Below are 21,637 nucleotides of genomic sequence, written 5' to 3'. Positions count from 1 at the left end.
AGAAGGCGGCGAAGGCGATTATGGCACTGTCGAGGATGATACCGAACAACGCTGGACCCAGAAGCAGTAGGCGCCGTCTCTTGGCAAGTGTCGCGACGTCCATACTTAGGTACGGCGGACCGGTATGGTGGACGGCGCTGGGGACGAAGCGAAATCGAGCGCTGCTCGACAGAACGCAAAGACTGATGGCCATGCGGGTTGCAAGCGCGTACAGGACCATTTCGTCGGAAGCGGTTGACGTTATAGCCGGAATGATCCCCATCGGCATCACACTGGAGGAGGACACCGTGCGATACACCCGAAGAGGCACGAGAGGTATCCGGGAAGCTGCGAAAGCCGAATCGCTGGCAAGGTGGCAACGTGAGTGGGACACCACGGAGAAAGGCAGATGGACGCATCGGCTTATCCCGTCCGTATCCACGTGGGTGAGCAGAAGGCATGGAGAGGTCACCTTCCACCTCACACAGTTCCTGTCGGGCCATGGCTGCTTCAGGAAGTACCTGCACAGGTTCGGACATGCAGAGTCTCCTCTCTGTCCGGACTGCATCGATTGCGAGGAAACACCGGAGCACGTAGTGTTAGCCTGCCCTCGCTTCGAGGCAGCGCGAAGCGAAATGCTGGCCATTATCGGAGCGGACACCAGCCCGGATAATGTGGTGCGAAGAATGTGCAGCGACATCGCCAAGTGGAATACGGTCGTCGGAGCGGTGACGCAGATCATCTCGGCTCTCCAACGGAAATGGAGAGACGATCAGAGGAGGAACGACTAGGAGCCTAGTCGAAAACCCACGAGTGTGGCTGTGAAGGAGAGCACGTTATGATGGTCGGCTCTACCAAATCGGTACACGTCTCGATGGTCACAGGAGTCGAGAACCCACGAGTGTGGCTGTGAAGGAGAGCACGTTATGACGGTTGGCTCTACCAAATCGGTACACGTCTCGATGGTCCAAGGAGAGGGCTGCATATGACTAGCCGATCAAAAGCAACGCGATTCTTGGGCGCGGTTAAACCCTCGCATGGACTCATATGTATGTAGAACAGGAAATGGTTCTAGCACCCGGCATGGACCCTGTAAGTAGACTAGTGCAGAAAATGCAACGCCTCCCCCCCGAAGTTATACCGAAAGGTGGTCCCGGAGGAAAAGGGCACGGCGTTCAAGGACTGGTGGGTCGGGAAATTCATTGTTTCTCAACCCCACACTACCTGAGAAATTAATTCTCAGGTGTCTGCTAGCAGATTCCGACCTTGTAAAAAAAAAAACACACACACACACACCCACTGTGTGCCCACTGAGGCCTGTTCCTCGTGTGACCCAGCAGATGACGAGGTGTTTCCGCTGTATGGGTTTCGGCCACCAGGCGAGAAATTGCGACGGTCCCGATCGAACCAACAGTTGCAGAAGGTGTGGTAGAGAATGCCACATGGCAATAGACTGCAAAAATAAGCCGAAGTGCATGCTCTGTAAAGAAGGAGATGGCAATAGTCACACGACGGATGGCTTTAATTGTCCGGTCTATCAGAAGCTGGCCTCGGGCAAAAAGTAATGGAGGTGAACCTCAATCACTGCGACACTGCACAGCAACTGCTGTGGCAGTCGACCGCGGAGACGGGGTGCGACGTGGCAATTATTGCAGAACCGTACCGAGTTTCCCACGACAATGGAAACTGGATCGCGGATTCAGCAAGAATGGCGGCGATACACGTGATGGGGCGGTACCCCATACAGGAAGTGGTCTCGAGAGCATTTGAAGGATTCGTGATCGCCAAAGTAAACGGAACCTTCTTCTGTAGCTGCTATGCTCCCCCAAGATGGACCTTGAAGCAGTTTCAGCAGATGCTGGATAGTCTGACCGACGAACTGATCGGACGAAACCCGATCGTCATCGGAGGTGACTTCAACGCGTGGGCAGTCGAGTGGGGTAGCAGATGCACCAATGCTAGGGGGCATAGCCTGATGGAAGCTCTGGCAAAGCTGGACGTTAGGCTGGCGAATCGCGGAACCAGCAGTACCTTCCGCAAAGACGGTCGTGAGTCCATCATCGACGTTACGTTCTGTAGCCCGCGGCTGGCGGCCGACATGAACTGGAGGGTAAGTGAAGACTATACCCATAGTGATCACCAAGCGATCCGGTACAGCATCGGGAGACGAGCCCCTGTACCAGATAGGAGCAGCCGGTCCTACGGAAGGAAATGGAAGCTGCAATACTTCGACGAGGGTCTCTTCGTTGAAGCGCTCCATTGGTGTGATGATCCCCAAGACTTGAGTGCCGACGTGCTAACAGCACAACTAGTGACAGCATGCGATACAACCATGCCGCGGAGACTGGAGCGAAGGAACTGTCGTCGTCCAGCCTACTGGTGGAATGAAGAACTCGGTACCCTTCGGGCAAGTTGCCTCAGCGCCAGAAGACGAGTCCAGAGAGCAAGATCCGAAGCAACTAGAGAGGAGTGCAGAGAGGAGTACCGGTCTGCAAAGGCCGCACTCAAGAAAGCGATCAAATGCAGCAAGACAAACTGCTTCAAGGAGTTATGCCAAGACGCTGATGCAAACCCTTGGGGAGCGCATATCGTGTCGCGATGGCGAAGATCAGAGGCCCATCGATGGTGGCTGAAACGTGTCCCGACAAGCTGAAGGTCATTGTGGAAGGGCTCTTCCCAAGACATGATCCAACGACATGGCCTCCTACACCGTACAACGACGAAGGGGGTAGGAACGCCGAAGGTCATCTGATCACCAACGAAGAACTTGTGGCAGTAGCGAAGAGATTGAAGGTGAAGAAAGCTCCCGGCCCGGATGGAATCCCGAATTTCGCCCTGAAATCGGCAGTTCAAGCATTCCCGGACAGGTTTCGAACAGTCCTGCAGAAATGCCTGGACGAAGGACACTTCCCCGACCCGTGGAAAGTTCAAAAGCTCGTGTTGCTGCCGAAGCCAGGCAAATCACCTTTGCTGGACACCCTCGGAAAGCTTCTGGAACGGATCATCCTTAACCGGCTGACCAAGTACACGGCGAGCGAGCATGGCTTAGCAGCGAGGCAGTTCGGCTTCCGTAAAGGGAGATCCACGGTGGACGCCATCCGGAAAGTGGTCGAGAAAGCCGACGAAGCGCGGAAGAAAAACGCAGAGGGAACCGTTGCTGCGCAATAGTCACGATTGACGTCAAGAACGCGTTCAACAGTGCGAGCTGGGCGGCCATAGCAGCAGCGCTGCACAAAATGAAGGTGCTTGACTATTTGTGCATGATCTTGAAGAGCTACTTCGAGAACCGCGTGCTGGTCTACGACACTGCCGATGGACAAAAAACCGTTGTTGTTACCGCGGGAGTTCCGCAGGGATCCATTCTGGGTTCAGCACTGTGGAACGGAATGTATGACGGAGTGTTGACACTGGGGCTACCCAACGGAGTAGAGATTGTTGGCTTTGCAGACGACATAGTGCTGACGGTAACCGGCGAAAATGTCGAGGAGGTCGAAGTGCTGGCTATGGAGGCAATCGCAATGATCGAGAACTGGATGCTAGAGGTGAAGCTGCGGATTGCTCACCACAAAACGGAGATGATACTGGGAGCACGTAATGACGGTTGGCTCTACCAAATCGGTACACGTCTCGATGGTCCAAGGAGAGGGCTGCATATGACTAGCCGATCAAAAGCAACGCGATTCTTGAGCGCGGTTAAACCCTCGCATGGACTCATATGTATGTAGAACACGAAATGGTTTTAGTACCCGGCATGGATCCTGTAAGTAGACTAGTGCAGAAAATGCAACGCCTTTTCCCAACCCCAGAGTAATATGCCCGATCTACAAGAAGGGGACAAGTTGGAATGTGAGAACTATCGAGCCATCACTTTTCTCAACGCGGCCTACAAAGTGCTGTCTCAGATCATCTTCTGTCGTCTGTCGGAGCGAGCAAAGGATTTCGTTGGGCCGTACCAAGCCGGTTTTGTGGAGGGAAATCGACGACGGACCAAATCTTTTGCTACGCCAAATCCTCCAAAAATGTCGCGAGTACCAGATCCCGACGCACCACCTGTTCATCGATTTCAAAGCCGCGTACGACTCGGTCGATCGCGAAGAGCTATGGAAGATCATGTACGAGAACGGCTTTCCCGGGAAGCTGATCAGACTGGTGAAATCGACGATGGACGGGGCACGGTGCAGCGTGAAGATTTCGGGGGCGATGTCCGACCCGATCGAATCGCGCAAGGGACTGCGACAAGGCGACGGTATCTTTGGCCTCTGTTTCAACATTGGGTGTGAAGGTGTAATGAGGCGGGCGGGCTTCAACATGCGGGGCACGATTATCAACCGATCCAGCCAATTCATCTGCTATGCCGACAACATGGACATTGTCGGCAGGATGTTCGAGGAGGTAGGAGGAGGTGACCAGGCGGTACACCGAATTGAAGCGGGAAGCAGAAAAGGTTGGATTGAAGGTGAATGTGGCGAAGACGAAATATCTGCTGGCAGGAGGAACCGAGTCCCTTAGGGCTCGCATAGGACCGAGCGTGACGATCGACGGCGACGAGTTCGAGGTCGTGGAGGAGTTTGTGTACCTCGGTTCGTTGGTAACGTCTGACAACAACTGCAGCAGAGAAATTCGGAGGCGCATCATCACCGGTAGTCGTGCTTACTATGGACTCCACAAGACCCTACGGTCTGGTCATCTTTCCCAGCGTACAAAGTGCACCATGTACGAAACGCTGATAAGACCGGTCGTTCTCTACGGGCACGAGACGTGGACGATGCTCGAGGAGGACCTGCAAGCACTTGAAGTTTTCGAATGGCGAGTGCTTAGGACGATCTTTGGCGGCGTGCGTGAGAACACTGTGTGGCGGAGAAGGATGAACCACGAGCTGGCGCAACTCTACGGAAAGCCAATTATTCGGAAAGTCGCCAAGGCTGGCCGGATCAGGTGGGCCGGACACGTCGCGAGAATGCCGGACGCGCTGGATGCGCGTCAACCGAACCAGACTATCAATCCGGTGAAGTTGGTGTTCAATTCGGAGCCGTCTGGAACGCGGCGGAGGGGGGCGCAACGTGCAAGGTGGTTAGACCAAGTGGAGGAACATCTTCGAAGTGTGGGAGTTCCGAGTTGGAATTGGAGAGTAGCAGCCCAAGACCGAGTTCAGTGGCAGCGCATCTGGAGACAGCTCATGACCCGGGGGTTGTCTGAGCAGTAAAAGTAAAGTAAAGTAAGTATGGATCCTGTAAGTAGACTAGTGCAGAAAATGCAACGCCTTTTCCCAACCCCACACTACCTGAGAAATGAATTCTCAGGTGTTTGGTAGCAGATTCCGACCTTGCAAAAAAACACACACACACACACACACACACACACACACACACACACACACACAAGCTGCCCAGTCCCGTCGTTGCTCGTTGCGAGGCAAGGCCTCCTTCGATCGCATTCAAGCATTATCGACAAGCATTAAATAAGTGCAAATAAAAACTAACAATTAACAGAGAGACAAAAAACTATAGAAATTTAAGAGAAGAAACTTTTCACAACAGTTTTTTAGTTCTTTTTTGAATTGAGAAGTTGGAAGTCCTTTGATGTCCTCGGGAAGAGCATTGTACAGCATTGTTGCCTTATAGAGTTCTGCCCAAAAGTCGTTGTGTTGATCCGGCTAGCAGTAAGATTTCCCCTTCCTCTGGTGAAGTGTCCGTGTCTGTCCACACCTCGGCCCAGCACAGTGTTGGTATGGATGCCGCCATGCAGAACCTTGTGTATGTGGTTACATACGACCGCCGAGTACGTTCTACCGACGGTGAGGAGCTGGTTGCATGTGTGGATGAATGCAGTAGCTGTACGACGACGGTAGCCAAATAGGTTCTTGATCGCCTTGTTTTGTGTAGTTTGTAGTTGACTGACCGTTGATCTCCCAGCTTCTCCCCAAACTGCAATCCCGTAGACCATGTGGCTTTGGAACAGTGAGAAGTACAGCATCTTCTTCGTTTGATCTGGAACCACGGGCGAGATCTTCTTGAAGATCCCGGCAACCTGCGATAACTTGCTGTTCAGCTTCCCGATCTGGTACTCCCATTTCAGGTCACTGTCCAGCCAGACACCCAGGTACTTGAAATAGTCGACCCGTTCAATGCTTTCATCGCCGTAGCTGAGCGTCCACCGTATCCTGCTTGATTCATTGAACAACATGTAGGGGGAAAGTGGGGCAAGTGTAACAAGCTAAGGAAATGCTCGTTATAACCAATTAAAACGTTAGAAAATCTGCCGGATTTTTTATAATCATCTTATTCCAGGGGTTGACTAGGACTTTGTTAGAACAAGTTTTTGAAAAATCCTGTTTTTAGTGTAAAAAATTGATTTTAAAATTTTTAATTTTCCGTACGTTTTACTCAACTAGTGGGGCAAGACGAACAACCCGTTGGGACAAGAGGAACAATGCATGAAACAACATGTAAATTTGCTAAAAATTTAACTGTTATCACTTAGATACATCAGATTAAAATGTATTTGAACCGTTTCTTTTATTTTTAGATTAAATAATAATATTTTACTAAAAATTTGATCGTGTTTAGTAAAAAAAATTCTTAGATGATAAATAGTAACACTACTGATCTAGGAAAAAAGGCATTTTGATAAAATAAGCTTTAAAACGAACCCTAAGCCTTATTATGTACTTTCCAAATATTATAAGAAAACAAAGGTTTTGAAAAAAACTTCATTAAATCTTATGTCAAGTGTCGTTTACGTCGTTTTGGCGGTTATTTGGTAGTAGAATCAGCTAATTGCATTGCTAGCAACAATTCCTCATACTGGAAATAATCAAAATTGTAAAAATTACGGTCGTACGAGCGATTGTTCCTCTTGCCTCATATGGTCGTCTTGCCCCACCTTCCCCTATTTGGTTTTTGGATATTTACCGAGGTCCTCATTCATCTTGCCTTGGAGTTCTTCGGTAGTAGTGGCAGCGTACACCAACACAATATCATCGGCGTACATGAAGAGAGTTCCATTGAGCTGCAGGTCCTTCAAGTTGTTTACGTAGCAGTTGAACAGGGTGGGGCCGATGATGCTTCCTTGAACGACACCGTAATCGAGGACTTGTAGCTCGCTGTCAACACCATCATCATTCACGTACTGCTGCCGGCGATCCAGAAAACTGGCGAACCATTGGAGAGATTCCCCAATTACTCCGAGCTCACTAAGACGACGTAGTAAAACCCTCTTGTCGCAGGTGTCGAAGGCTTTGCTCAAGTCCAGAAAAACAGCTCATACCTTCTCTTTACGGTCGCAGTGTGTTTGGATTTCCACAACTACATCGAACAAGGCAGTTTGAGTGTTGGATCATGATCTAAAGCCGTATTGGTGCGGCGACAGCAGTGTGTGTTCTTCTAGATAGTCGATCAGCTGTTTGTTTACTACCTTTTGCAGAACTTTGTCAGTCACACTCGGGATATTGATCGGACGATAGTTGTTGAAGGTTTTAGCAGTGAGTGTCTTGTGGGATAGCGACCACCTTGGAGATTTTCAGAGCGTTTGGGACTTGGGACTGTCGGATTGAGGAGTTCACGACGTTGACAATACTATCGACTAGAATATCTGAACAAGCCTTAAGAACTCCGAGTTGACAACCATCGTAGCCAGCTGACTTCGTTGCAGTCATGTCAGTGATTGTCCGCAGGACCACCTCCCGGGTCACAGGTGTGATGGTGAATTGGTGGTTTGTTTGTGCATTGAGTGGTCGCAAGGCGGAGTACGGGATGCGTTCAGCCAGGTTCCTACCAGCTGTGGCAATGTACTTGTTTGCTTCACCAATATAGCGACGCTTGCTATCCGGACTACGTTGCTGGCTGGATAAAGGTTTTCTTGTGTGCTTGTTTTTGTCCAACACATCTTTGATCACATCCCATGTTCCAGCCACATTGTTTGCTGCCGTGCGAAACTGCTACCGTAGTGCTGATCGTTTCAAAGTGGTTTCCATGTTGACCTAGTGCGTGTATTTGTTCTTGATGATTCGTTGTGGACATTCTGCCGGTGTTTCGCATACCAATAATTTTTGGTCGGAATACACTGCTTCATCTCCAGGTCGAACCACGGTTTCGAGTGTGAGCGTTTGTTGTTCCTTACTCTCACACGGCTAGTAGCAGCATCGAGTCCTGAACGTAGTTGTGACAACCAAGGGTGCTGATTGCTCCAAAACGACTCATTCACTCGCTACCACCAATCGAAAGCGACAAAAGCCTGTTCTGACCGTTTCCTACCGTTTGTCGCTTCCAAAACAATCGCTACAGAATATTCTCTTTTTGCTCTCCCTCTCACTTCAATCGAGTAGTACAGCGAATGGTGCAGAGAGACCGATTGCGTTATGTCGCTCATTCGCTGAGTCGAAATCTTTGCGGTCGGCTTTGTTTTACTCATTTATAAAACTGGTTAAAATCTACGTTATCAAAAGTGTTTTGTAATTTTGTTGATAACACGACATCAAAGACACATTTACAAGCAATTTCCATCATGCCAAATACAAATTTACGGCAAACTGTGGTAGTGCAGGCCAAAAGAGCGCCGAGCTGATATGTTTTTAGATTCTCTCCTCTCTGAACGTATTCGTGTGTGACTCGGGTCAACGGACGGAGTGGGCAAAGAAATTCACGAAGTATTTGTGTCGCTGGGAGAAGCGATTGAGCAAATCGCAGGCAACATGAGCGTAGTGTTCACTTGCGAATGGTTGCGAGCTCCAGTCGGCAAAGATTCGCTCGGCGATGAGTGAGTGATTTCTGATCTTTGATCCGAAAATCAGAACCCTTGGTGACAACAAGGAATTATAGTTGTCTTCTACCGCGAGCAGTTCGTTGGTGTGGGTTGGGTTGTGCAGCAGGAACTCTCGAAACTTGCTAGTGTCGACCTTGAGGTAGAAGGCTTCTGTTGACGGTGATAGCTCAATCGGTCGATCTACTTCTATGAACATTGCGCCGTGATCGAAAAGGTTGTATTGCAGTTGCTGGACGGATATGAGCAGCTCGCTGTTGTTTGTCAGGACATGGTCCAGACAGGCTTCGTAACGTGTTGGTCGATTGCCGCAGAAGAAGAACCCGTTAGATAGCACGATGTTGGTGTACCTCTGAACGGCATGTGTTGTTGTCAGCAGATCCAGGTTGAAATCTCCGACTACTATGGTTGTGCGGTTACTTCGTGCAGTTAGAAATGTGTCCAGGAGCTCCATGAAGCTGTCCACCGTAGTGTTCAGCGGTGGGCGGTACACAGCCACCAGGACCGTTTTGTCTTGATCTCCAACCTCGACGGCAACGATGCTGTTGTGTTCGTCGCAGTAGCTGTAGATCATTTCACAGTGTATGCTGTTGTGAATGAAAATAGCTGTTCCACCGCCACGCCGTGTCGACCTTGAAGCAAAGTGGCATTGGTAGTTGCTAAGGGACATGGACTCTTCAGTTTCGGCTTTGGACCAGGTGTCGCTGATCAACAAGGCGTCGATTCGGGAACCAGCTTCGTCGAGGAGAAACTCCAGCTCGGTTTATGCTTCTGGCGTTGAAATAGAACAGCTTGAGACTGTTGTTGTTCTTGAACTCGAGGTGGTTGATTGTGCTGATAGTTGTTGAGCTTGGTTGGAAGGGCAGTTGGAGGTTAGGATCATTTCGTGTATTCATTCAGCGAGGAAGTCGTGGTGATCTCCTTCACCTTAGCCTTTTCTGTTTTCCTAACCAAGCCATCTTTGAACCAAGCAAATTTGATGTTGTTGCTTCGCCTCAAGTCTCTTGCCAGTTTGAACAGGTACCGATTTCGTTTGGTCAACACCTCGTTGATGTAGATGTTGGCCGGCTTGTCGGCCGCCATGTTCAGGATTGCCGTCGTGAGTTCCTTCTTCTCTCTCTTCTTCCTAAGCTTTTCATCTCTTTTCTCCTTACTGCTAAGTTTGACTTGGACAGGTGGATGAATTTGCGACTTCTGGGACTGGTATGTTGGAGCCCGGATGATTTCCTTCGCCTGAGACCTGTCCAGTGTGACGCTGATCCCTTGGCAGATCTGGGCGACTATTCCAAAGAGATCTTCTCCTTCGGTAACGGGAACGTTTGAGATCGTCAATGTCTTCCGCAGCGTCTCCTGCTTGAGCTTGTCGATTTCAATCTCGTTCAACTCCAGCTGCCTCCACTTCTCGCAGTTTTCTGGGCGAAGTTGTTGCTGTTCATCATATAGAGTTTCCGTGGTGTCCGCAGTTCGTCCAGCATGATTTGCATGCCACGGATCTCCGATACGACATCCTTTTGCCAACCGATGAGGTCAAGTTTGGACTCGATTCAGGCGATCATAGCTTCCATAGTCAGCCATGTTTATTGTGCTTCTCCTGCTACGGTTTCTACTTTCCTTGCAGGGAGCACAAAACCAGAATTTGTCAGGAACGGTTAGGATTTCCTGATATTCTGCATCGGAAACACTTGTACACGCTTTGTGCCACACTTGTCTACACTTTACGTCGCACTGTAATGGTTTTCCATGCCGTGAATTGATGTTTTTCTTGCACTTCGTGCACGGTTGAGTGGTTTCAGGCGCCATTATGATTTACATTTTGTATGGAGCGTAACACGGCCTCCGCCCCCCTACCCCCAACTGCGTTACGTAATAAAATAACGCTCCCTAATACTCCTCCCCCCTTAAAGTATCCACGTGGCAGGCCCGTAGCCAGGGGGTGGGCTTCGGGCTGAAGCCCGCCCCCTCCCACCGACATTTTTGGAAGACATATGGGAGAGAGGGAAGAAGAAGAAAAGAAGAAGAAAATTTCTTCACTCACTAGCTTCACAAATCACCTTTAATGCAACAATGGTGGATTTTTCGGTTGTTTTGTCGCTTGTTTGTAAAAATAGTGTCTTATTTCAACATATTAACACTATTTTCAAAAACATTTGTTTCGGTAAGTGACTATTTTTATAAAAGTGGTCTAACTTCATGGAAACTATGTTAGAAAGGTACCTTAATTCAATTGTTGGGGTTGGTTCTTCTCACCGTGAAATCCTCCTTCGATAGAACCTGAGCAGCGTTCACCAGACCCCAACACGAACCGGTAGGTGCGGCAGGTAGGGGGTGTACACGTCCAGTGCACACTCAGAGTCGGTTTCCCAGGAACAGCAGCGGCCAATTCTTCCCAGAGTCCACCGAGGACTCATTAGATCGCACCGGATGTCGCGCAGTAACAACTCGCGAGTTTAGAGTAAAATAACCGAGTAAAATCGTCACTTTATAAACATTTAATAACTAACAAAAGTACAAGTTAATTGCGCTCACAGCGCGGGCCAGAGGCCCTCCTGTTGGCAATCTCTTATCGGCTCAACTTGGTGTATTGGACTATGTGTGTTTAAACCTAAATCTCCTACAGATCATCTTCAACCCACAAGTCGATCCATATCACGCATATTAGCACCAAAATCAGGAGATAATGAGCTAACCCTAGGTGACGTCATTGATCTCTCCAGAGAGGATCAAAGGTATCAAAAGTGGTGAATATAACTTTGACCAGGGGTACATCCAAGGGTGGATGCTACTCCCAAACATCCTCACCCACCCTGAAATTTCTAAAATTTCTGAATAACCAAAATTCCTATGTACTGACTGTCATGATCGGGGACCACGACTAGCCAAGTACCCAAAACTCCCGCAACTGGTGTTTGCGAGGGGGACGTCACTCCGCGATAATTCACTAAAACGCACAAAAACGAGCTCGAAAATCATTAACGCTACTCATCGTGCCGAGTGTTCCCCTAACGCCACCAAAAAAAAATTTATCGCAAGTTAACGCGCGTTAAAGCGAGCTAAAGCGAATCAGCGTCTGCTCGACTTTTGAAACGAACGATTGAGCTTGCAACCTTGCCGTCCTAAATCGAGTAGTTTTTGATCGGGTTTGGCAACTCGTTCTTTGTTTTGATTATTTTCCTGCAGTTTTCGCGAAGAAAATAAACAAAGTAATCTGTGAGGTTTATTTTTGCTTACGCTCCGAAAAGTGTATTCCTGTGTAGCGACCCACATCTTTTTCACCTTAGATGAAATCCCCGACGCAATAATGTGCGATTGGACTTTGATCCATGATGAGGAGATTTCATCCAGTGGTGAAATTAAAGAGAACCGTGAAGTCGCTCAAATCATAATTAGTCTACAGCCAAATTACCCCCAGGGAACTTGGCCCAGTTAGCATAACTTCACAGTTCTCTTTTCAAGATCAAACGAAGGGCCGGCTGAGGCGATGTCGTTTGTGCGTTCGGGTTTTCACACGCGCCAAAAACAGATGGCCCATGCGTGAGCCGATAGGAGATCGAATCTAATTCATTTGCTTATGCCAGAGGGAGAGAGAGATAGAGAAAGGGAGAAGAAGGACAATATGCGACACTTCGGGTTTTGACTCGTTGACCAATCAATTAGGACATGGAGGGATAATTACCTCACCCGCTAATTGATTGGTCAGAAGGTCTCGGCAAGAAAATCCGAACCCAAAAGATTCCAGGAATTATGGGGATCTTCAAAGTCCTCAAATGAACGAAGAGGTCACTATAAAAGGCGATCGAAAATCTCGATCGGGGCTCAGTTTTTGTCCAGTCCGGTATGTTCAGTATGTAGTTCAGTTCGGTGTTCAGTTCGGAGTTGTTCAGTGTCAGTTTTGGTGTTTGACCTTTTGTAACTCGTTAAACTTCTCAATAAAAAGTTAGAAAAAGTGATCGTGCCCGCGTTTTTCACTCTAAATCAAAAAGAAATTCCAGTGTTTGAAAAATATCGGGTGGACGGCGCGATACACCTGTGCGAACGTCGGTTTCAGCAAACTCGGTGGTGTAATCGTTAGTGCATTGTGCCGCTCTGTTTGTGGTCCCCATGGGGCAGGTGGTGCGTACGACTCGCACGGGAAGAAGGCGTTTACTGGGCAAGTACCAGGATGAATAACTAGTGTCGAGTCCGAATAAGACCAAGCGAGCTGAGATCGAGGAGATGATGGCCAAGAAGCAGTGCCGGAACCGCGTGACCGAGGATACGGCGATCGAGGAGAAGTGCGTGGAAGACTTGGCAGATAATCACGGCCTATCGTTTCTGCATCCGCCGCACGACGTCGGGGTCAACATTGGTGCCCCCAATCGGTGTTTCCTGCCGCATCACATCCACACCTGGATCGTTCACAGCCAAGGCATTTCCGGCATCTGACGGTTTCCCCGGTTGCCGGTTGGCCCTTCTTCTGCTGTCCGGCAGCCCGGATCAAGATTTGGGAGATTTAAAACGAGCAGCGTGGCGAAACCACTCGGGCCACCGGCAGGCCGTGCGGAACGTGAGCTTTAAAAATTGCGGCGATTAGTTCGTGTCGGTCGGGTATGATCGCTACCTCAAGCCGTTGAACACCGAAACGGGCGACGTCGTGTCACGATTTAGCTCGCAGAAGATTCCGTTCGACCCGGATTACAACAAGCGTGAGTATTTTCTACTGAACATAATTGGATAAGAAACCTTAAATTTCCTTCTCTTACAGTGGGACACCCGAAGTGGCTACATTGTTCAGGAGTACGACCGCCATCTAGGCGCGGTCAAAATCCACCTTCGTCAACCAAAACCGACGCATCGTGACAACCTCCGACAACAAAAGCTTGCGCGTCTTGAAATGGGACATTTCGGTGGACTTCTTCGCCGATTCAACGATGCACTCAATGCCCGCAGTCACCCTTTCCCCGAATGGCAAGTGGCTCGCCAGAGCTTGGACAACAAGTGGTAATCTTCGGCGCAGTTAACCTTCACCGGATACATGGTCTCCGGTTATGCTTTAATTTGGACTTATCCCCCGACATCACCAACCACGTGTACGCCGATGCGACGGCAAAGTCTACACCTGTTTCACGACCTGTACGAGCAGCTAAGAGCCTACGTAAGTTAGTTTGGATCTACTTGCTGGAAGTTGAGGTGGTTTAATTCTGGTTCTTTTGCAGACTTACAGCAAACGCCTTGAGTTTCGGCTGGACCACGTTAGAGACGCCTGGATGTTGCACCAGCTGGCCGAGGTTGGCCACTTTCACAACAATCCGAAGCTGGACGCACTCAACTAGATGGGTAGTAGCAGTAGCAGAAGGGTGGTAACTGCAAGCTGGACGTTCCCGAGCCACTAGTCTAAATGAACCCATAAGAAGAAATCCCTCAACCCTGCTAGGATGTTATACGAGGATTTGAATAAAATTACGGAGCTTTTTTTTTTTGCTTGGACTTCAGTGGAAGATTTATTCATGTTACAACTTTACCGCACTAAAATTAACAATCGTTACATGATTACTATAACAGATGTGTGTATTCATTGAAACTTCATTTTAAACTCGATGCCTTAAACTGACCCGATGCGGTGATTGTCCTCCACCTATCAGCTTCGCGTATCAAACCGGATTAATCGAGAGTAAAGCTTTGGGAATGAGGACCAAGGAGCGATGCACAGCCTGATGATCCTCCTAGACAGCCGGAACATGATTCGGAAGGAGCGGGGTGCGGGGGGGAACTGTTTTTGCCGGCTGATTAAAATACAGCCGCTTGGACGATGTTTGACCCGAGCTTCACAATTCCAAGAGAAGGTTAGACAGCAGCGACGGATTAATCAAGTCCGCGTACAAATCCTTCTTCGTTTCTTGGAAAGATCTTGCGATTCTTGGGAATGGGGTACGAGGACACGTGCGGTTCGTACAGCAACAGTTGACTGCCAATCGCATCTATCTGGTTCGCTCCAGGAAGCTTTGACAGGACATCCGATCTTATTTTTGGGCACCTTGTGAATCGTCCAGAACCCACTAACATAATCTGTGGTTTCAACTACTTTCGTTCGACCGGTGGGCTGCAGGTTTTGCCCTCCGCAGGTTCATCGTCGTACATCACCGTAGGCAGGCTCTTAGAACCCAACACCTGCCCCATCGTGCGAAACAAAGCACGTCAGTTTTGATTAATGTTCCGTCGGGAAGTTGCAATCGCTGAAGCCGGGCCGCTGGTGTCCCTCTTGACCAGCACAATGCGGCGAGAATCTTGCTTCTTCCACTCCGGGCGCCATCGTTTTTTTCTGACCACCATCCTTCCGGAAACGGAGAAAAATTGAGCAAAACAAACTGCTCGACTGATTTGACAACGAGAACTGTCATTTGCTATTGACAGTTCTCGCTGTCAAAAAAATCGAGCAGTGTGATGCGAGAACGCAAGAAAAGGTAAGCCAAAAAGAAAGTTATCGCAGTTAACGCGCGTTAAAGCAAGTTAAAGCGGAAAGGTGAAAGTGAACGCTGCAAAGGTTTGAAAAGAAAGCTTTATCGCTCGGTTAGCGCGGAAGTGACGTCCCCCTCGGCTGTTTGCCTAATCATGTGTCCTTTGTGCAAATTTCATACCATGGCAGCTTAAGGGTTACCCCGAAACCAACACCAATTGTCGACCAAACCAAACCAAATGGTGATGTGCTGCCTGCTTGCCCGGGATGTTGTTGTTTCCTTGTACTGCTGATAAGCTCCAGCAGATCGTGTCCACGCTGAGTTGGTCTTCTTGGTTGAATTCGTGTCCTGCGTGAGTGTGTGAGTGTTTCCGAACCTCACCCACCGTTGACCATCGCCTAGTACTTCTGCATGTATCCTACACAGAAAAAAATATGTATATTTACACGCCATGTAAACAGTGTTTCACATGTAAAATGACGAGATGTAAATTCTAAAAATAATGTAAATGGCCAAAAATAATGTAATTGGCGCTAATGTAAAAAATAATTCTATGTAATTTACGAATCACATGTAAATGAATTTATTTTTTATTAGATCTGGCAGATCAACATCATGTAAAACATGAAACTAATATAAAACAAGTATAATGTAAATGTTTGTAGCATGTAAATTACAGCATTGATTGCTGTTTAATGACAGCTAGCCAAAACAAAACATTCAGGTTTGGTGGTTCGGAGCTGCGTTTGGCGGAGTCGCTTTTTAAGGTAAATTGGGGTAAAAGATTGGCTTTTTTCAATATGTACAGTGATTTTGCACCGTTTAAAATTTCAGCAAGACGTGTGCAGCTCTCGTGCATAAAAAATGCTGTGCGCTAAACTGTTTAGCAAGCGGACAATCAGTATCTGATGTAATTGCAAGGTTAGATGATTAACAAATTGGAGTCAATTCTTAAAGTACATAGTTTTTTTAAACGGCTAACTTTGTCCGCCGAACTTGAGGGACATTCGCGGAAGGACAGTAGATGGAAGGCTGGTATTATCCAATGCACCAAGTGATTTGTTGATGTTTTTTGGCTCCCTTCGCAACGTCAAACCATGCAAATTCGTTGCCGGATCTTTTCCGGAAGAGATCCGGCAGCAACTTTGCACTGGTCTACGTTTGCGGAGGGTGCAGAGGTTGGGTTATGTTACTGCTTGCAAAAAACATCTTCAAATGACCAATTGGCCTTCGGTTTCACTTCCCCGGAAGTTTCCAACATACACAGGTTCAGACGGATTGATGAGGGGAAGTCCCAGTTTGTTGAGGCAATTTACATCAGCTTCCGCTTGCGTGAGTACTTCTTCGACTCAATTAGGTTCCGTCGTGACTTTTACTTTTTCCTCTAGAAAAAAAACAATAAAATTCTATAATTTTTTATACGATAGATGCACAACAACGCAAACTGATCCCTGATCATGCAAATTTCAATTTTTAGCAGAAAATCAGTGGATAAACATTGTAGTAAAATTTTAGGGATTTTGGTTAGACTAAAAAAAAAATTGAATGGCAAATTGACAGATCAAGCATGTCACGGCGTCTTTTTCAGGGGGGTAGTATTTTTTGAGAAATAGCAAGAAAACTGTAATAAACATATGAAAGTGTGGAACATCCCCGTTCATTTGCGGGGCGAACGATAATCTTTGGTCGGGAAAAATCATAGTTATCCTCATTTGAAGTTTTTGTACTTTTTTCCTATGGGGCGAAATTTCGTCTATTTCAATTTAGTATTGTTATAAGTGTACATAGACATGATTTATGATTCAATTCATATCATTTCTTATGGGAAATGATGCAAGGAACATTTTTCCTGAAGCACGCAAAGTGATTGAAAATAAGGGAAAAAAGTTATAAAGGTTTTATTGGAAATTTGGGAGATTTTCTGATAAAATTGCACACCCCTTTCCCAAAAACCAAAATGTTTTTGATATTCATATCATTATTTTGATGATTTTTTTTTAGAAATGTTTCTGGGCCCATTGAGTATACAAATCACTACAGAAAAGTGTAATTGGTTGGGTTTATGCTCAACTGTAAGTAACTTTTATGAACTTTGGATTTCAACCGAATCAACATATTTTGGTGTGTTTTTGTTATAAAATGTACCGTTTTCATTAGATTTTCAAATTTGTATTAGTCTTATTAAAACTCACAAGAGATCTCGTACTTATTTTGAGGTCAGGTGATAATATTGTAAATCAAAATCGAATCAAACCATCCACATTAACGACCCCCGGGTCTTTTGTGGTCTCTATTGCAAGTTTCTGCTCGAACCTAGGAGTCCGAAGGCTTGAATGGGGAGAGCACCCATACCTCTTTCTACTCCAAGGAACCTTCCACCTCAGTGTTTGAAGGTCCAAAGGTCGTCATTTGGATTGCGAGTCCAACCGCCGCCAGCGATTCCACCGGAATAGGCTTGGTTTGGTGTGTTGTTTGTACACCTGGAATGACTTAACGGCCTAACAACCAAGGCCGGAACCGACATTTTACTTCCTCATCCGATGGAAAGTTGGAGCAGATGGGAATCGAACCCAGAATCATCCGCTTACAAAGCGGACAGCGTAACCATTCGGCCACGCACTGCCACTGTAAATAAAAAGATCAATTATTTGTGTGTTTTTTAGCAAAACAATTGATTTGTTGTATTGTTCGTTGTTTCAAATTTGAATGCCATACTTGTTTAGTATGTTAAGCTCAATTATTTGAGATAAAATTATTAGATTTACATATATTTAAACTTTTAATGATTTTTACGCAATATTTATGTTATTACCAATATTTGCAAGTTCAACTCTGTAGTTTCAATACAAATAATATAGCCCAAATGGAAACACAAATTAACAAAAGGCATAGCAATAGAAACCCTGTAATTGTATTTACACTGCATGTCTCAATTTAATAAAAAATATCATGTGGACCATGTACTCACAAAAAGTGAGATTTTAATGTAAACGGTACATTTTATAACCAAAACACACAAAAATATGTTGATTCGGATGAAATCCAAAATTCATAAATTGAGCGAAACCCCAACCAATTACACTTTTCTGTAGTGATTTATATACTCAATGGGCCCAGAAACATTTCTCAAAAATGAATTAATCAAAATAATGATCTGAATATCAAAAACATTGCGGTTTTTGGGAAAGGGGTGTGCAATTTTATCAGAAAATCTCCCAAATTTTAAATAAAACCTTTGTAACTTTTTTCCCTAATTTTCAATCACTTTGCGTGCTTCAGGAAAAATGTTCCTTGCATCATTTCCCAAAAGAAATTATATGATCTGAACCATAAATCATGCCCATGTAGACTTATAACAATACTAAATTGAAATAGAAGAAATTTCGCCCCATAGGAAAAAAGTTCAAAAACTTCAAATGAGGATAACCTTGATTTTTCCCGACCAAAGATTTTCGTTCGCCCCGCAAATGAACGGGGATGTTCCACACTTTCATATGTATATGACAGTTTTCTTACTATTTCTCAAAAAATACTACCCCCCTGAAAAAGACCCCGTGATGTATACGTCGAAATAAAATGCAGTAAAAATGCATAGAATGGTGACTACCAAAAGTCATCGCACTACATACACTGTAGATCAAATTTAGTCTTTTAGTGGTACATTTCTTGAGTTTTTTTTTTTTTAAGGTCCTATAAACTATTGTCTTTAATATTTTTATAGGACCTAATAAAAAAAGTCAAGATTTGGAAAATGTCTCTGTCCACGCACTGGACACAAGTTTCGGCCGTCCCGGATCACCGACGGCCTGTGTCCCCAAACAATTCACTTCCCCCAGAATCTTCCTTTTCCTTGCACGCACTTCCTTCACTCCTGCTGCATGTTCCTTCCACTCCTTTTCCTTTATTCCGCTCTTCTTGCATGGATCCTCCTCCCACTAATCACTCCCGCGCGTTAGTATTTCGGACTTGGTTCAAGTAAAATTACCGCTTTTACTGTGACGCGAACTGAACTCCGCGACGGTTCGTTGTAGACTTAAGTTTTATTGCAATTATGTTTTGTGTTTTCATCTGTTATGCTGCGCCGAGATGACAGATCTCGCGTAGCAGTGGTGCTGGTTTTGGGGTTTGTGTATGTCTGTACAATTTGTGTCGTTTTGTCTGTAGGTATTTACATGTTTGGTGTAGGGTTTACAAGTTGGTATGTTGTGTGTTTGCATGTAATTTATGTGTGTTTTACAGGTGTGTTAGGTAACTAGGGTAAGTACACTTATTCTTGTCTAGGTTAGTTGTCAGGGTTGCAAAACATCAAATTTCATTACAAAACTAGACACATAGTATTAAACATTCCGGCCGCCAATGAAATTAGGGTTTTCACGGACGCAACCGCGAATCGACACATATGGACGAGACATGTGGTGGTCAAGTAGATGACGATCACTTGTGGTAGTCAGGTTGAAGCATCTTCTTCGTTGTTTTCCCGCTACAGCTTCCAGTGGCCGACGTCGAGCCGGCGGTAGATGTCCAAGTGGTGGCAAACTGTAACGAGAAGAGGTGAGCGCAGGGGCTGCTGGTACGGTAAGCGAGTACTTAACTTGGGTTAAGTCTCAGTCACGGGGTCCAGTTTGTCTCCCAGACCCACGTGACGAGGCTTTTTGCTGACTACAGATGCTCCTCGTACAACTGCTGGGTTGGATTGACGGTTCTGGCGATCTGGTGGATTGTCGGGCGGCATTCTTCAGCTGGTGTGGTTGTTGCTGGAAAGAATGGGCGACTGAGGGTCTGGTAAGAGAGGAACACAATGGGTACTTGCCTGTAATCATGTCCCAGCCGCGGGGTTCCACGAACCCACACGGCGAGGCCTTGTTCCTCTTTACAGATGCTCCAGGAACGCGCTCGATTCCCCCGAGCTTGGGCCAGGAGTCCACTCGACTGGCGACTCTTCTAAAGAGTGAAGACTGGATCTCACGCCGGCGGCTCGTTCCCCGTGCGAGGCCAGGAGTCCACTCGACTGACGTGCAGATGCGTGAGGCTCCACCGTGACCGGTAGAGTGCGAGGACAGCTCGCTGGGTCGTTTCGGTTCTCGTGATGACCGCTGTAACCCGAACAACGCTGCTTGTGTTTGGACGACGATGTGACGTCTCCGGAGTTGCTGGATGTCGTTGTGCCAGCGCGACGTATACCGTGGCGAGAGTTGCTGGAATCCGCTCCAGCGGGTTGGTGTTCGTGGTGAGTGTAGCCGGCCGCCATCGCAACTCGTGCCGTACAGCAACGGCGGTTGGTGATAATGTCGCTTCGTCCGGTGGCGAAAGCGTCGTGCGATGTGCTGGCTACCTTGCAGCTTGGCGCGCTGCTTCTTGGTTTATTGGGTGTGTTGGCCGGCCGCCATGGAAGAACCATGCTTGCGGGGCCGGTACGCTTGGCGTGGATGGCTCTCGCTGAGCCGAGGTGGTCCGATCCTGCCCAGGTGGCGAAAACGACGATTCCGGATGATCTGCCCGAGCTGTGCGCGCTCGGCAATGTGCTTGTGGGGAAGCTTGATTGTGTAAGAGTGCGTAGCGTAGTGTAGGTTGTCCGTCAGCTGCAAGAGCAGCTCTTCGCGTTTGGGGAAAGCCCGAGTCAGGACTCGAGGCGCATTGTCCAACAAGCAGCGAGCGTAACGCTCTTGATGGACGTGAGGACACGAAGCGGACCGAGAATGCCGAGAAACTTGGCACTGTTTCTGGCCGGACATAGTGGGAATGGCTTGCGATTGGTTCGCGTGGGACAGAGAGTCGTGCTTCTCGCTGCACGATCGGCAGTGCGTGCCGGAACATTCGTAGGAGGATTGGTTGGGCGATCGCAAGTAGCTTGGGTTTGAACTGGTTCGACTTACCGGATCCGTCCCATGGGAAAGTGGCTTACGGATGTCCGGACTCAGGCGGAGATGGTTGCTGCCGCGCTTGGCGCACGGCTTCGTCAGCTTCCCGTCGCGTGGGATGGCTGCCGACAAACTGCTTGCTGGCTTCGCTTCTGCTGTCACTGTAGGAGCGACAGGCTTCATTGATGGCTTGGAGCGGGAACTTGCTTGAGCTGGAACTGTCTGCTTTGGCGCAGCAGGTGTCGAATAATTGGGCTTCCGGTGTCGCCTGGTTGACTTCCGGGTTTGCAAAGCGGTTGAGGGACCACTTGTTGGCTGCGCTTCCGGTTTTGGCGCAACAGGAATCGACGAGGTTGGCATAGATTCGGAGGAGGAACTGTGCTGTGCTGACAGCGGCGACAAAACGGCTTGAGAAGCGGCGGCTGAGGAACCGCCGTGGGGTTGCGCAAAAGGTTGCGCTGCAGCATTACAAGGCAACGTGGGCAGCGGCGGAAGTACCAACGAGTTCAAAATGTGGGCAGAAAGAGCGTAGTACTTGCCGTCGAACTCCATCCGTTCCAGCTTCAGGTTGGCTGACGTCATCACCTCAAGCCTGGCCACGATGTCGAAGTA

The 21,637-nt window shown here is 47.7% G+C and overlaps 1 protein-coding gene and 2 pseudogenes across 1 annotated transcript; 1 reads left to right on the top strand and 2 right to left on the bottom strand.

Annotated features, from left to right (window-relative positions):
* Positions 1-6,824: 6,824 nt before the first annotated feature.
* Positions 6,825-9,310, bottom strand: LOC119770106 (annotated as a pseudogene).
* A 3,492-nt stretch (positions 9,311-12,802) lies between these two features.
* LOC6040763 lies at positions 12,803-14,045 on the top strand (annotated as a pseudogene).
* Positions 14,046-19,453: 5,408 nt separating this feature from the next.
* Positions 19,454-20,654, bottom strand: LOC119766539. Its single transcript, XM_038251234.1, has 2 exons — positions 20,351-20,654; positions 19,454-20,311 (listed from the first exon to the last, which is right to left on the bottom strand). The coding sequence occupies exons 1-2, from the start codon at positions 20,563-20,565 to the stop codon at positions 20,038-20,040; spliced, it is 489 nt and encodes a 162-aa protein (XP_038107162.1). The 5' UTR covers positions 20,566-20,654; the 3' UTR covers positions 19,454-20,037.
* Between the last annotated feature and the right edge of the window lie 983 nt (positions 20,655-21,637).

The sequence above is a fragment of the Culex quinquefasciatus genome, chromosome 1 (assembly GCF_015732765.1).
Source record: "Culex quinquefasciatus strain JHB chromosome 1, VPISU_Cqui_1.0_pri_paternal, whole genome shotgun sequence".
In the NCBI taxonomy this organism is placed as follows: Eukaryota; Metazoa; Arthropoda; class Insecta; order Diptera; family Culicidae; genus Culex; species Culex quinquefasciatus.
The sequence above is the reverse complement of the archived record's forward strand: the minus strand, read 5'-3'. Positions and strand labels throughout refer to the sequence as shown.